Source organism: Dromaius novaehollandiae, chromosome Z, assembly GCF_036370855.1.
Source record: "Dromaius novaehollandiae isolate bDroNov1 chromosome Z, bDroNov1.hap1, whole genome shotgun sequence".
In the NCBI taxonomy this organism is placed as follows: Eukaryota; Metazoa; Chordata; class Aves; order Casuariiformes; family Dromaiidae; genus Dromaius; species Dromaius novaehollandiae.
In genome coordinates, this window is record NC_088132.1 from 29,501,634 (window position 1) to 29,518,516 (window position 16,883).

Below are 16,883 nucleotides of genomic sequence, written 5' to 3' on the forward strand. Positions count from 1 at the left end.
ACAAGGTGAGGAGCCATCCCCAAGTCAAGACTTCAAGGCAGTCCTTCAGTTGCTAGAAAGGAATGGGGGCTGCAAGTGAGGAGACTTTTCTGCGCGGAGGGGTATATACTTACCTATTTTCCTCTGTAGCCTGTACCGCTCCCTTGGTGGTCTGGAGACTACTTACAAAGCAAGTGGACAAAAAACCCCAAATAAAGCAGTTATTCCCTGCCCCCTCCTTTTACGCACGCTTTCCTGAAAAATCTGGGGTTTTTGCCCCTTTTGGCTCTGCCGGCACCCACAGCAGCAGCGCCAGTCACATACATATTCAACCCACCAGTCTTTCTAGGCTTGCAGAGCAGGTACTGGTGCTAATATCGCTCGAAACAAAATCTCCTTGCACACGATCTTGCGCATCCATGCTAGAGCACTAGGTGGGCCCCTGCAGAAAATATGTGTGTATAAAGCTCCAGCGCAAACCTACCGAGAGGCAAAGTGCTGGGGTCAGGGATGACAGCAGAGCCCCCAGGGCCAGCCTCTGCTCTCCATTGCGAACTTTGGCCCTTCCCGGTGGTCAGCGATGGAGCCGACTGACACGGACCTGGCCGCGGTTCATTAAACGTAGGGCGCAGCTCAAGTGAAAGGGCGAGAAAGTGAAAGGGCGAGATGACCCGATTCCAGTGCAGTGTTTTATCAGCCGCTGAGGACTACACTGTGCAAATAGCATAAAAGTATAACATGTTCATCCTCTTGCTTAGGAAGAGAGGCTAGGTTTTATCTGGATTGTGCCCTGTATTGTATCATTAATGGCTGTTTAATTTGTACGGCTTTTAATTTATCCAAGATAGCACTATGATGATTGCTATTCTGTGCACCTGCCTTTATTGTTACCTTGATCTCTGCACATGCTTTATGTGTTTATTCTATAAAAACTGGATCAAAAGCTCTCTGATGCTTGGTCTATTTGTTTGTACAATGCAGAGCAAAATGGAGCTTAGTGCCTGTTCGTGGTACCTATGAAAGTAATTCACTCAGATTTGTACCTACCATATTTTATGACATGATTTGCTACAAACAGTGCCGTTGAACCAGACAGGGTCATCATCCACATATCCTCATTCTGTCACATTCAGGAAAAAGGCATCTAGCAGCAGTTTGGGATGGGGCATCTAAGTATAAGAGGCTTTCCCAAGAATCTTAAATGAGATCATTTTTAGAGAAAAAAAGCTAATAGTTTGCAATACCACCAAAATAGTTCCCGGGTTATTTACACCAAGTCCTCAGGATTCAGCCTGATTCAGTCTTTCTGAAATGTCTGTATTGATAAAGGTAATCTGCAAAAATCTTGAAAAATGTCTTTGAAAAATGATGCCCTCAATGTCTCCTCTCAAAATAAACAAGCGAAGAGTTACCATTTTCCTCTGCGCAGCCAGCACTATGAGGTCTGCTTCAACTGGAACTTTCTTTAGTGACTCAAGGTTGTTAGATAAAGGGTTTTTTTCTCTTCTTTTTGTTTTGTTTTTTTTTTTGTTTTTTTTTGTTTTTTTTGGTTGCTGATGCTACAAAGTCAAACAGATCTTTGGAATCAAGCTATTTCTCTGTTAGAGAGCTAGACAAGAATTACCCGACTGAATTTGCACAGAGATAACTAGAACAGCTACTTCTGACAAAGTGTAAGCAGGAATGGAGCCTGGTTCACTCTTTGTCACTGCCTCATATAGTTTTAATGGGAGTCATGTAGATAAATATTTTATTACCTAACTAAGCACACGTAAGTGAACGTGTATAAAGAGAAGAAGCTGTTTTTGCCTGGTATCTGTTTTGCAGGATTTTTGTGATGTACAAGTATGGGAAATGTTTGCAGAGACCAGAGGGCTCATCTCAGAAAAGAAATTAATCTAAATGCAGCTGAAAGCACCTTCCTTTTGCTGTTTAGGAACTGTTTGAAGAGTAAGAAGGGGATGGAGGTGCCTTCTAATGCAGATACAAGTCCTGTACAACTTCAGCATCCTCCTGAATCCTTGAAGTGAATCTGCAAAGAAATGGATGTCTCTACTGATCAGAATAGCAATGATTAGCTAAATAACTATTTTTTTTAGTTATTGAGATAGACTCAGGCATGGAGGAGGAAGACCTTCCTGTTGGCACTAATATGTTGAAGGAATTTGAGGCAGCAAGCTTCATGGAAGAGAAAGATATTAGTGTTTTAAGTCTTGTATATCCCTTGAAAGAAAAGGAATATAAGAAAACACTACAGTGAGTTAGACCCAGAGCTGTCAGCTTTTTCTTTGGGTCTTCTTTTGGCAGTTTCTTCGCTGGAAACAGGCAAGTCAAAGTCTGCAGGACAGAAATGTGCCTTTTGGAACCATCTGAAAGTATCTTTGGAGCATATACTGCCTTTCAAGTCCAAGTGAAAATGCTTTCATGAGCCATGTCCTGGAAAAGAGAGCCTTCCTGTAGCTGTGCGTCACAAGCAAGAGACCTCCCATACCTCCAAGCCCTTTGGTTACTCTGGTGATGAGCACACATAACAACCTTCACGGAATGACATTAGGAAAAATTAAGAAAAGTTGATTTAAGAAAGTCATATTTATCTGACCCTCTTCCACCTTCTTCTTCAGTTTTGAGCCTTTCAGGTTTTTAAGAGTGTTTCATTGGTGGCTTCCTTTCTGAAGAACGGGTGCTCGCAGGGCCTTGCCTTGGAGCACGCCACTACTGAACATTCCCACAAATGCAGTTACAGCTCTGAGAGATGAAAACAGCCAAAAGTGGGCAGCGAGTGCTTTGCTGTCTCATATTATTTGATGAAACATTCCTCATTTGGAGTGAGAGTAATGGAGAGAACCTCCTCATTTGGATTTTGAGAAGACTATTCCCATCTGATCTTCTTTAAAGAGCCTTTTTAAATATTGTACAAGCTCTTGGAACTTACTGCAAGCAGGTTATTGTTTACGAAGTGGATTACTTTGCCATATTTAGCAGTAAGTATTTAAGCTCTTGAGTAGGAGTAGTTACATCTCTGGAAGGCAAGGAAGGCTATTTGTGCTTCCCTCATTCCTCTTCATAAAAGTTTACCAGACATTGCAACTAATGATGCTCAAGAAACAAAACATTTGCCCAAGTTGTATCTCTCAGGAATATCTTGTCATTTGCTTTCTCTGCAATACATCATTTCCCTCTCCTTTCCAAGAATACCATTTTCTGGGGCCACTACTCATGACTCATGTCATCCTTAATACAGTTTTTCTTCACCCCCTTTCCAGCAGTGAGCTGACTGCTCCAGCTCCCCCTTAACATTACACTGCAACTAAGGAAAACTCTAGCAGCACATGAAAAGCCTTATGGTGAGGACTGTCCAGGAAGCCTTGACCCCAAGGACATGCCGAAACCTGGGCTGGTGGTGGAGGCTACAGTAAAAGGGACTTTGGTACTGTTGCTGGTGCTGTTATTCTGGGCCATGCATGAGCTGTGTAGACACTCAGAAACCTTTATCCCTCATCTTATCTGCAGGGAAGTAGACTGGGAAGACTGCAGCGAGGCGCACAACCATTTCCCCTCCTCTGACAACACTGCAAGTTTTTGCAGTATCCATGTCTTTATTGCAAAGTGGTTTCCTCCATCATTCATTCTTCTGCTTTCACTAGGGTTACAATAAACAAGCACTAATGCCCTTCACCACTATCTACGAAGGTGACTAGAGATTTTGGGGATCACGGGCAACATTTTAGGAAAGGAAAATTTCCAGAGATGGCTGCGTAGTGCTCTGAAAAGCAGAGCTCTTTGAAGTGCCCACAGCAGCCCTCTAAAGCAAAGCATCTTGGCCAAAGCGTATCCTGTTTTTCTATTACCTGAAATTGGAAGGCAATTAATAAAAATATTTAACCTCCCATTTTGAGCAACAAACAACAAATAAACAATACATATCAAAGTAAAAAGGCTAGATACTCGTATCCCTACATGTTTTTCTTGCAAAGAGCTTTCACTGATGGTGTCGTGCCACCTAGTGATCTGAGGCAGTAAAAATCCAAGCACCCCTGTGGCGATGTTGGAAATCAAAACAAAGGTGATCAAGCCTAAAACAAGCGGATACATGCACTGAGACGAGAAAGGCGTGCTATTGTAAAGCCACAGAGAAGAAGAAAAAAGCATGAGGGAGGGAGGCGAGAGGCTTGATAATATAACAGTCGCATGAACACACAAAGTCTGACCTGAAATGTCCCTCCAGGCTCCACTGTGGTGCCATCGCGGCAGCAAAGGTCGCGTAAGTGGGGAGCTGACAGAGCCGACTTTGTTCACGGGGATTTCTGCAAGTTTTCCTGGGTGATTTCAGGTCAAGCTGGATGCTGCAGTCCGTTATAGTGAGGCGAACGCGTAGCACACGGAGCAGCTCGTTGACTTCAGCAGAGCTGTTCACAAGAAGAGTGCATAACTGCAAGGACAAATTTGATTTTCAAAATGCCCAGGCATGATTATTCAAAAAACTGTGGGGATGGATGTCATTTAGATGGTACTTGTGAACTGACAATAGATAGTGGCTTTTTGCATTGACTTCTTGCGGAACTATATATACTGCAAAAATGCTTCGAGATGAACAGAAAAGAGATTTTTGAAGATTTTAATCCAGAATAATTAGCGTAATATGGCAAAAGACCATGACTTACAAGCAAACAAGAGTTTTGGAGAACAAATTAAGGTCAGCAATTAAGGATATTTGGCATATTTGGGGCCACAGAGATAACAAAGCAGTCATGGCAGCCAGCTGGGGTTACGTGCTGGGAGGAGCAGCCATGAGGTATGGGCACCACTTCGTTTGTGTCCCAGCTGTTTTTTGTGTTCAGACACTACAGCAGCAGATCAGCGCTTCTTTAGATGGAGAAAATAATATTGGTGTGAACTGAGCTACTGTCTTCCTCCTTTCTCTGCATGGCTGTGCAGCTTGGGAAAAGCGCCGAGCTGAGGGAGCCATATCTGGTCCAACGCATGAGTCTCTGACAGAAACTAGGCACGTAACGTACAGTTCCTCGCTACTTCTCCGTTCAAAACCAGGCTGGAGAAAGCCCCCAGGTGTATAAACCCACGGCTGTGATGATCATACCCTCCCACTGCTGCTGTCTAACATTTATTGCTGTGCTACCGCTGGTAACATCACCTCTTGGCTACTGCTTCCTTTTACAGATCAGGCGTAGAGACATCCCAGATGAGACGCTTTCCCAGGTGCACATGGGGCCTGTGGCCAAACTAGGAGCTGGGCACAAATCTCTAGGGGCACAGTTTATTATCCGATGTGCAGGTCCGTTCCCCCGAATGTGGGGACTCCCCGTGCCAGAGTGCAATCGTTGCTGAGCAGGAACACTTCCCTAGCCCATGAAAAGCAGATAAGCAACCAAAACCACATATAATATTTCTTAAATACACTGAACCCTGGCAACATGCAAGATTTTGCAGGCAGAAATGCAAGATTTTCTGGTTTCGCCTAGACAAACGTGGTCCTGAACTCCGGCCTATGCTCACCGCCAGGCAATGTGCACCCACGCTCAGCCGTCCTGCGAAGGGTGCTCGCACCCCCCCGACATTTCTAGCCACCCGGCACCAGAGGCACCAATCGATACAACAACAACAACAAAATTCTGTTTTCGCGATGGCAATCCTTGCATGCTGATCAATGCCCTCGGAGTTAGTGCGCTGGTTGCTATAGTGAGTCCCTATGCTGCAGGATGCCATAGCAACAGGAAAATATTGTGGTTTCTTTTTTTTCTCTTAAAATCATCATGAAGGAACAAAGTAGTTCTATGCTAAAGACTAAGCTGGTTTTCCCCAGTCTGTTTGTCTGAATATGGCTGGGTTTCAAATTCAGAGCCCCACCGGGCAAAACAAAAGCGTGTCTACGGATGCACCGCTAAGTCACTGCAGTATTGGAAATACTTCCGTTGGCTCCTGTGAGCTGATACGGCTTTAAAACCAGCTTGAAATCAGAGCCAAAGCTAGGGAAGCAAATTCTTTTCTCATTTACCCTGATGTAACTGCATAGTAGCTCTAACTTCAGGGATGACACTCAGAGTTCAGACTGATGTAATGAATTTGATTCAGCATCTCTGGCAGGCAAGATTTATAATTCACCACTTGGTTTCATGTTTGGGGCTACGTGTGCAGGGGAGCCACATGAAATGCTGCATCACATTTAAGTGACTTTAAGGTTATCTGTACCTGCAGCTAGGAGCAATTTGGAGGTCTGGTAGTTATCTGCAGACTTGCAAAATTTGGGAACCATAGATTTACGGCATCGTGTAGCATGAAGCAATCTAATGACTGCACAGCAAAAACACTTCAATTCGCAGAAGGACGATATCATCCTTAACGCCCTGTCTCTTCAGCTATTTTGCCTCCGCTCAAGCCTCATGTCAGAAAGAGGTGATATTTGCACCAGACTGCTTTTGGAAAACACTTAAATGCCTCTATAACATGCAGCACATGATTAATGTCTTTGACAGAGTCAACTCATTGCATGTTTATGAATGCGCATGGGTTGCAAGTGCTGCTGAGGTCTGCTGGATTTGGAAAAACTGCTTGTTTCTACAAGTATGCTTGTTTTTTCCAACTGCCTCTCAACTGATTAAAATAAAAATATTCCTGTTTCCTACAAGCCTTGCCTCATGTACATATTTAAATGCTGTTTTAGATTGGGGCCAGAGAGAACATGTCTCACGTTAGAGATAGCTCTCTTTGGTTGTATATGCTCTGCGCATTAGAAAGGCTGCATAGGATGCTTCCTGGAATTATTGCACACTGAATTTGGTAATGCCTTTCCTGGAAGCACTGGCAATGATTTTTAGCGACCAATTAGCTAAAACCAAGACAAAACCAAGCCAAAAACCAGCCAAAGAGGACCGCCGGCAGTGATGCTGTAGGGGGTGTGCTCTCAGGTGCTGACAGCCCAAGGGCCAAGCAGACGGGTTAAGCTGGTACGGGTGAAAAGCACAGTCAAGAACGAGCAAGCTCAGTGCACAAGTCTTAACACTGCCTTTCCTCGCTAGCACGACCTGTTTTTTGGCCAGCCGGTCACTGCAGCCTAGGGAGCAGCTGGCATTTTGAAAGGCGGATATTAAATGGAGCGAGGTGAGGAGCAGCAAGGAGGGAGATGTCTTAGAAGCAGAGGATTTTTCTGCTTGATGGTGAGAGTTAATGTTTCTGATTCATTCCTCTTGAAAGAATACATTTCTGCATTTCAAAATAGCTGACGCTGAGCTGATTTTGGAGCTAAGCCCTGGTATAACCATGATATCGGCCAGAAATTGCAGAGCAAAACCTTCCTGTTTTTTGGTTTCTTTAGGAAAGTTTTGCATCATATTTTTGAGCATATATACCCGTAATAGTGAGATTTAGAAACATTCTTTAAAAGCACTGAAAAATAAGGTTCTCATACAGTCTCCTAAATCGAGAAGGAGGGGGCCAAAGAAGAACACCTAATAACATGAAACCTGTGATAAAAATCACAAGCAGTAGCAATACTGGCATTTATAATTACTTCTTTTTTTTTTCTTTTTTGAGGATTTAGCTCATAAAACTGAGCTTTACAAGAAACTAGCATCTTTTACTATCAGCCTGAATCAATATCCCTCTAAAACAGCTGTGCTGGCAGCTGTCTAAGTTTCTTAACCAAGATTTCCCAGAACAGATTCTGCAATAGTTAGATGAAAGGATGAAAACTTAGTTACTATTTTGTCAGAATAGGTTGCTTCATCTCCATCTGTACAAGTTATATTTGGGAGGGTATGTCAGGATTTCCTGTCATTTCTGTACTTCAGTTCTTAGCTTTTTTTAAAAACCTTTGGCACTGACAATGCCATAGGATAGGAATACATACCATAATCTTTTGAAAAAAACAAGCCACATACAAGTTTTTGGCTCTGGAGTCCATGAAAGGGCTAAAACCTAGAACAACATACTTTCCTTTTTAATGGAAGTTCTCAACATGGGGTAATTAGCACTTCATTCATCAGACAGGCCTCAAAAATAGACATTAGGTTTATTATGAAAGCTCATAACTTATTTGTTCTCCTCAATCTACTTAGTCCATTTTTATGATACATACACACATGAACATAGCTAGGTGACAAAAACTGAGGTCATCTCCCATCTTGTTAATGTTGATAGTGCATCCTTCTTTACATGGTCCAATAGTCAAGACTGGCGAATGCTGCTGGCAGAGGGAGAGGTGGGAGCCTGATCTCCTTTTACCAGGGCTCCTTTACAGCATGCCACTGGCCTTCCCGGCAGAAAAGCTCCAGCAAGGTCCCTGCTGGCGACGCCAGTGTCAGATGTAGGTAACAATGAAGAGCGAGAAGAATTGACACAGGAACCGTTGCTTGGAGTTTCTTCCAAAATGGAAATAAAAATCAGAGCTGGCCATGCCCAGCCATACGAATTACCCTAAACTGGGACCAAGCTCTTGAACCCAGCTGTGTCCGGGGTACCTCCTACCCTTCGGAGCACGCACCGGCTGCCTCTGTGGGCAGGGGAAGGATGCGGTGATAGCGGCTTGTCCTGATGAGAGTGGCTCGGTGACCAAGGCGCCAGGGACATGGCACCGCCGCAGCTCGGCTCACATGTAGCCATAGTTACCGGGAGAAATGTGCAGGGCTCTCTGAGAAAAGTCATTTACCTTCATGCAGTAAAAACACTTCTTTGGCATCAGAAAGAGCAGAAATACCAGTAGGAGTGGACAGCAATTTCAAATATCATTTCTAGTCCACAGCTGTTGCTGTGTGACAGTCAAATCCACCTGAGCCTGATTTTCTTCTTGCCTGCAGTAGCTTTATACTATAGATTCAACTGTTGGAGGGTAGCAATGAAATCAGGAGAATCAGATTCAGAAACTGGTCTAAAAATTTTCCCATTCTTTTCTGAGCTGTAGTGGGAGAAGGCATCTGTAGCAAGAGGTCTCAGTTTTTGTGCATTTATCCCAGTTTAATTTAGGAGTGATTCCACGCAAGTCAGAGGAACTGGGCTTGTGTGAGAGGGGAAATAAAGGTCAAATTTTTCCACACTTTTTGTGGAAAAGGACATTTCTCATTACCTTTCCACCAAGAAAAGCAACTCTTTGTTTATGGTAGAGACTATAAACTATCCTGACTCCAAATTATGGCTTAATTCAACTGCAATGAGAAGCAGGTAGGTCCAGTATTTGACAACATGCTTTCCAGGAGCTCAGGCTGTAGTTTCCTCCAGAGAAGATTGGTTTCGACTCATTTATGCTGGGGAAAGAGCGTAAGAAAAAATCAGACTTACTTTTTTCTCATAGGGGAATATACATATATATGCACACACATACACATTTTTTCCCACAAGACTTTAAAATGTGTTAAATTATCACATGAGAAATGAAACTGAACTAGACCATCCTGAACACTGGCCATGTGCAGTGTCCAGATAGTCTGGTTTTATTGGGTTTGTGCCCAGTTTTCTGTATAAAGTCTTTGTGCATCAAGTATATCTTCCTTGATAACTGAAATGACTGAGAGTTTCATTTCACTGTTCAAGATATTTGTTTCTTCAGTGCATTTGTTCAGCATTGATTCTGGTGAAAACCAAGCATACAACGTGGTGGAGTTAAAATTATTGTGATGAGCCAAAGTTGGAGTGAAGAGAAAATCTGAATGAAGGAACATACCCAATATCTCAGATGATTTTTGCTCTGCCCAAAAGTTAGTGACACTGGTTTAGAGTTATGATAAACTCAGAACATCAAGTCATAACAGCAGAAGTTTCTTTGTGGTAATATGCATACACTTGTACATGTCCATGTTCAAGGCTACTTTTTATACTAAGGCATGCCAGGAAGATATATATGTCTCAAAAGAATAATTTAGGGGGGAAAAAAAGCAACTGAGGTTAGAATTGTAATTTCGATTCCTATTATGAGGAGTTAAACATCAGAAGGAATTTCCAGCTGCCATAAGTCCTGGTACTGAGCTAATCTAATGAGATACCTCTCTACCATAAACACAAACGCCTTGCGTTAGTTAAACCAAGAGGACCTAAGACCAGATCCAGCATAATTCTTAGAATTCTGAAAATGTAACCCATTTGAGGATCTTCTCAAGTGAATTCCTGCAGGTTAGATTACAGCAACATCACTGTTATGTTTACATTATACATTTCTCTTGTAGACAAATGCTTAATCTTAGAGCATTGTCTTTTGTCAAAGAAATTTGGAAAGAGGCTGAAGTTCCTTGATTTTCAATGGGATGGAAAAGAGATGAATTAGAGTCTTTATTTCTAAAATAATTAGTTGTGAAAGTGAGCAAAAGCACGTTAGGGCAGATTTAAAGAGCATTTGCCATAATCTAAATAAATAGACTTTTCCTTCTTCGTGCATAGTCTTAAGTATGACTTAGTATATTCCTTATTTAATATCATTCTTCCTTTATTCTCCATAGACCTTAGATAGAGGATTATTAAAAATAATTTATCTCAGAACATTTTCCTACCTCAAATATGTATAATCATTGTTAATATTATCTATTAATAAGTCATCATTATTATTATCTTCAACCAGATTCATAGACTGCAGAAGGAAAAGCTCCTGTCTTTTTTCAACTAGAATTATGCTCAGATACTGGGCTAGTATTATGCTACTTCAAATATTTGAATTTCTTTTTAGGTATTCGAGATGAGCCTGAACTAGACCACTGAATACGACTATCTTTAACCTTTTGAAAAGCTCAGGTTTGGATAAAAATGTTTTGATTTCTCTGTTGACTCTATTTGTGTTTTGCGTGTAACAGAGAAATGCTATAGAAAAAAACCCACTTCAAATGGCATTCAAATGTTCGTTTCTTTTAAAAGGGGCAAGTTCATGGGGAGCAGGCACCTGGGAAAAAAGCTATATTGAAAAAAGTAAAAGGAGGCTGTTGGAGCATATCTGAGCTCCCCAAATTACACTGACAGAGGGTAGAGAGCTCCTCGGTACCTGGAGAAGACTTCCTGGCAACATTCAACTAGCGCTGTGCTGTTGGCCGGGAAATTTGTTGAGTTGAAGGCATTGCCTAATAAAATGTGGCAGGGAACCTCCACACCAGGGACAGACAGCATTCCTGTGAAGCAAATACAATTTTGTTGATCAGTAATGAAAAGGCTGATAAGACTGGGGGATGTCAGTCACTGGGGCACCCTCGAATGAAGCGTCCTGGCTGATAGGAATGAGGATGTTACCTGAGCACTCTCAGAGCTGGTTCTGTAAAATGATGCAAGATAAAAGCCCACAAATTGTATTTTTTTTTAACCTGAATCATTTTACAGAACTGGATTAAGGAGTGATCAGACACTTTTTTTTTTCATCTTTAGAAATAAACTCTGGTTCCTACTACACTAGGAACATTTTGTTTTTCTGCCCCTCCTAATGCTTCTAAAAAGGTATGCTAATGCATTTCTCACTGCCTGGGAATCAGTCTGCCTTCATTAACTAAAATGGAGCTATGTCACATTTATAGCAGTGCAAGTAAATGCAGGACCTGACCTTATTTTATTTTACTTTTTTAACAGGAACGGTGATGGTTTATCTTATTTTGTTTGTGTTCTCCAAATGTCCTGTAAATAGTAACATCAGCTTTCATTATAGGAATGGAGTCACAAAAATATGAAAATGACAGCTCCTTATTGTATTTAGTGTTGCAGAGCTTGGCCACATATTTATTATGTTCTTACTGTAAAATGGGGCAGTAGAAATTACTTGGCTCTTATACCTTCTGCTGGGCATTTGCCATGGCAGGAGTGGGTGGAATATAATTTTCTTTCCACAGCAGATTTTATTGTTTTTAAAGATTTGCCAATGGCTGTTCACAATTCTTAGGACCAGGGTTTTCAAGTGACACATTTTAGTAAGACTTCCTAATGCCTCGATTATACAGGATAGTATTTTGTATTAAAATCTTAATGAGGGCTATGAGACTCATAAAAGGTGACGTGTACCAGTTTTATAGCTTTCAGAAGATAGAGTGGGCTTATCCTCTACATGTATGAGGTTTGGTTGAACACGAAGGGATAGAGAAGCTGGGGTTGATACGGATACACTACAGCTAAATAAAACACCGAGATTGTTCTTCATGAAAGGAATATCAGTGCTTTGAGTTTTGTTGTGCCCATTCTGGATGTCACATGTCCTGAAAAGAAAGCTGGGAAAGGGATCATTAGATACTGGGGGAAAAAATTGCCGCTGAATCATATCTGGTCAATTAATTAATCAGTTGAATGACTAATATTATTTTTCATTTCCTCCAAAACGTGGTTGTTTCATAGTGATTTTTCTACTCAGCTTGCAGGTGCAGCTTTGAAAATAAGGAGCCTCTGTCGAATCCCACCCTGGTGCTCTTCCATTAGCTTAAATGCAGATTTGCCCCGCTGCAGGAAGGTTATCGGCCCAAAGCATCCATTTAACATTAAGACAGAAAAGTGTTAGCTTCCCCTCACTCCATCGCACTCCTCCTCTCTTGCATCCTCCTTTCATCCCATTCTCCCTTTCTGCTCTATAATTAGTTCTGTATTTCCATAGCCGGCGGCACGGAGGAGGGATTGTAACTCATCTATAACTTGCAATTTTCTCTTTGTTCATGAGTCAGTGATTATACATAGGCTAACAGAATGCAGTGTCGATACTTAGATATAGAAGAAGAAATAAGACAAATCATTTAATATTCTAGTTTGCAGCAACTTTTCATTGAATGTCGGCTCTAAATCCTGCCAAACCCCAAAAGACCGGCGTTTAAATGACGGGAACTGCCCAGCAGCAGTTATGGTACCGATGCACTGCCACCCGGTGGTCACTCACTGCAAGATACACTAAATTTATACAGGGTACCTGCGATGCAGGCGGTCATGAAACAGGCAACGGTCCCGGCAATCATTGCTCTGAAGGCACCACCGGCGATTTCCTTTCTTTTGGATGGAGTGATGCTTGCTAGGAAGAAAATTAAAGCGTGTGGAGAATATAAATACATATAGACATACAGAAGGTTAACCTGCTGACTCTCCCGCGGCGCAAGAAGTCCCAACCTGTGGTCCTAACTGGGCAAAGCAAGGAAAGAAAATGTGACATTTTTCTATGGGATGTTTGACTGCCTAATGCTGACGCTGGTTCTTTCTGCTGGGCGCGAGGCCCTGGGTGCAGGGCCAGGGCCAGGCCTGGTGGCCCCACGGCTGGTCCCCCTCCTCTGTGCTGCCCCGCTGCGGGCTCCACAGGGAAGGGGCCAGCAGTGGGTCCTCAGGTGGGGATCCCTGGTGACTTTTTCATGGCTTCATTTCCCCAGAGACCTGATAAGTCTATTTTAAAATTTTCTTATATGTGGCATTCTTGGAGAAGATGGCCAGTTGTCTCCCTCAGACGAGCAGGCCGTTGAGACAGCTGGCTTACCCCGAAGTCAGAGAGGGCTGTTGCTTGGTCGGCTAGTTGGCCTGGCTCATCCCATACACTCCCCTCAGCCCCTCTTGCCCTTCAAGCACGTGCCGCGGGAGCCCTCCCACGTGGCGGGTCCTGGACCTCGGAGGAGCAGCTCCTCACCCCTAATGCTGCTAAGCTTCACCCACAACGTGTCCCCTTGGGTCCTTGCTTTGCTTTTGTTTGCCAAATAAAGGAAAGACGTTCTTACTCAGGCCTCCTATAACCAGTCCCAGGGAGCCAAAGTTGGCGAAGCCGCAAAGGGCATAGGTGGCAATGGTTTCAGAGCGAACCTGAAAAGCAAACACACGGGCAGGTAGTGGTTGACTCAGTTGTTCAGCGGTTCAAGATATCTCCTGCTGACTTAGAGGTGTGAAAAAATAGCACTGTGGCCCAATGCTATGCTTGGAGTATGGAAATCACTTCTTTTTGCTCGGGTGCTGCCTGTGTACCTGGCTTTGAGCAAAGCCTTTAGTCTTGCTCTCATTCTGAAAACACAGAGTTTTGAATACTCAGTGCGGGTGAGGACTCATAAACCATATGTTTGTCGTAGTGATTATGTATATTGCTGTGCCTGATTGAATTAAATATTAGTAATTACAGATAAAAATAATTTTGTCTTCCTGGTGTCAATTTAGCTGCTGATTTTTGAGGGTATTAGTCAGAAAGCTTTAGCTGAACTTGTTCTTAGTTGTCCTGCCTCTATAACGCTGTGTTGGAAACTCAAGTTTTTGTATATATCCCTGATTTCTTTGTCCCTGAAAAAACAGAGGGCTCCATATGCCCAGCTGCTGCAAGGATGCTCCACCCTGTGCACAGAGGGAGCGAAGGGAACCGGGCGCCCTAGAGAGCGCTTGCTTTGCTGTGCAGACACGCAGAGCAGTGTAACAATTTTGGAAGCCCCATCAGAGTCCTGCAAGCAGTTTACTTCTTTCCTGACTTCAGCCACCTTCTCCTGGACAATGTTGGCCCATGCTGGACCTCAGAGCAGAGACAAGGGTGGGTTGCCACTCGTCTCCCTCCATGGAGAGACCCCTTACAGGGTACGGGATGGCTTGGGGTGAAACCAGGCTATGCGCCTTGATGAGACAAACTTAGTTCACACATTTTGGGAAAGGAAGCAGCATCTCTTTCAAATAGATTTTTTTTCCCCCCTGGCAGCTCTGGGGTCTTATTTACAGTATTTTAAGCCCAAGCTGAAGACTGCTGAGCGAGTGTTCTGCTAGGTTTCCTGTTTATTAAAGGTTTCTCTGTTTCCATTCCTGTTTTATGAAAACCAATTTGTAGGTATTTTCAATCACTCTGCACATATACAGGAAAATGCTTTTCAAGTACCCACTCTATCTGCTTTTCCTAGAAAAGGCTTTGTGTGCTGTGATTTCCCTGCTTTCACTTGTGTTCTCCCAGCTCAGAAAACAGGAAGCCTTGTTATTACTGACTCAGGTGAGGCAATTCAGAAGACTGCTTGTTCACTCTCTCTGACCAAATATCTGTGCCCAGATGTATTACAGAGCTCTGAAGCCGAACAGAAATTAAAACTGGAGGCCAAGTGTACTTTCAGCTGAGCTGTCCTGCCATAATTAAATTTGTTACTGGGCAATTTTTACATGAGTGTTATGAATCAAAATTATTTTTTCATCTTAGAGCTTGTTACTGTGGAAGGTTAATTTGCCTCTTTGTAGGTAGTAACAAGGAAGACAGAAGTCCTATGCTGCATCTCACTGAAAAACTGAGAAAGGTGAAATATAGGTGGTGAGATCTGAATTTTAAAGACTGACTTCCAGATTAAAAAAAATCTAAGCATTCATTTAGGAGTTTAGAGCCATATCCCCCTTGTAGGACACAGCATGACAGTAGAGGACAGAGCAAAGGCCCACCCAGCCCAGGGTCCTGTTTCCAGCATCGCTGGTAATGGATTCTCAGGCAAGAGTGTAAGTATTTGATCAGGCTATCTGGCTCTGTATCTCCAGTTGTGAAATATGTTCTGGTACTAAGGAATGCAAGTGGTCAGGGACTTGAGTTCTCAGTTCTGTCTATTAAGTGGTTATCTGCAGCATCACACCAGGAAGGGTGAAGATGAAATGCTGTAGAAAAGGACGCTTCCCAGCTAGGGGCCCTTGTGCATGCACCTGGGATGCTTTGTGCTGAGATCCTCTGGGTTTCTTCCTCAGTGATTTGTACTAGGAACTGTTACCCTGTAGGGCAAATCTGGGTGGAAGTGTGGATGAGAGATGCACCCACTGTAACTGAAGCACACTAGTTGGACTTACAGTGTGGCAGAGGAGGTGCAGACACATGTCTTGTGTTACCACTCTCTGCACAGGGATAGTGACCTCTGGCAGAGGTTTGCCATGGACAAGGAAGTGTCAGTAATATCTTAAATTCCATCAGCTAAAGCTTCCTTGATGTCTCTCCCGGAGCTTAATGCTTGGGTAAACCTCTGTGGGCTGGAGGCTTCTGCAGGTCTTGCCCAGGATTTTCCCAAGAGAGTATCTCATAAGGAAGTGCTAGTGAAAAATGGGGTGAGAAGAAACTCATCTCAGAGACATTGCTTTAGTCCGGAGACCAAATGCCATGTCCTGTGGGATGCTGACTGTTCCCCAAGATTCCCCTTTCCAAAGGCTATGCAGGATTTTTTTTGCTACTTTTGAGATACCTAGTGTGATGACAGTCATGGCAGCGTCACAAGGATGGGATACATTTTAATAATTAGAGACTGCTGCTGAAAAATACACTTCAAAATAGTATGCTAACTTTATCCCACTGTGCCCATATTAAAAATAAGTTGAGTCCCAGTAGAAAAGAATTAGACCCAATAAATCAGTAGAATAGAAAATGTTACTTACAGTCATATACTGTTTCACACCATTAATATACATGCTCCCGCCCTTTTCTCGGTTGTGAATCAGTTTTGAGAGGCGCTCATAAGCCACAAATTCATTGAAGAAAGTTTTGTAACCTAGAAGTCCACCAACAACAAAACTGTCCTCCCAGTCTACCCCCATCATGAAGGAGAATGGCATGAAGACATAAGCACAAATGTTCTGCAAAATAGGTAAGACAGAGCTGGTCAGAAGAGGTGGTTGGTCAAAGAACAATGGCATCTGATAAGTTGTCTAAACTTAAAAAGGATGGTTTTATTTCAGCAGAGTCGTATTGCTAAAACCCCTGTGAGACTGAGGATTTTTAATAGGAAGCTATGCTTGAATAATTACAAAAAGACCAACCCAAAATCCAGATCCAGCAAAGTAATTAGGTATGTCCCTAATTTTACATGTAAAACTAAACAAATGTTTCTGTGCCTTTTTTTTCCCCCAAACAATGACTTCAGATTGGACAGTGTTTGTGCAGGAGACAAGAAGGGTTGAGTTCAAAGAGCTTATAAGAAGCAAGAGAAGTCTAGTTCTTCAGCTGACTAAATCAAGTGTGTTAATGAATGTTCTCTAATTACTGGGTTACTGGACTCCAACTGGTG

At 42.8% G+C, this 16,883-nt stretch overlaps 1 protein-coding gene across 1 annotated transcript in view; it reads right to left on the minus strand.

Moving 5' to 3' along the window:
* Positions 1–8,792: 8,792 nt before the first annotated feature.
* Positions 8,793–16,883, minus strand: part of LOC135324768 (solute carrier family 28 member 3-like) — a 41,064-nt gene continuing 32,973 nt past the window's right edge. Inside the window, exons 14-18 of the mRNA XM_064501674.1 lie at positions 16,255–16,452; positions 13,620–13,701; positions 12,833–12,931; positions 10,949–11,072; positions 8,793–9,230 (exon numbers count right to left, since the gene is read on the minus strand). Coding sequence (XP_064357744.1) covers positions 9,128–9,230; positions 10,949–11,072; positions 12,833–12,931; positions 13,620–13,701; positions 16,255–16,452 — 606 coding nt within the window. The 3' untranslated portion in view covers positions 8,793–9,127. The remainder of the gene's footprint in view (positions 9,231–10,948; positions 11,073–12,832; positions 12,932–13,619; positions 13,702–16,254; positions 16,453–16,883) is intronic.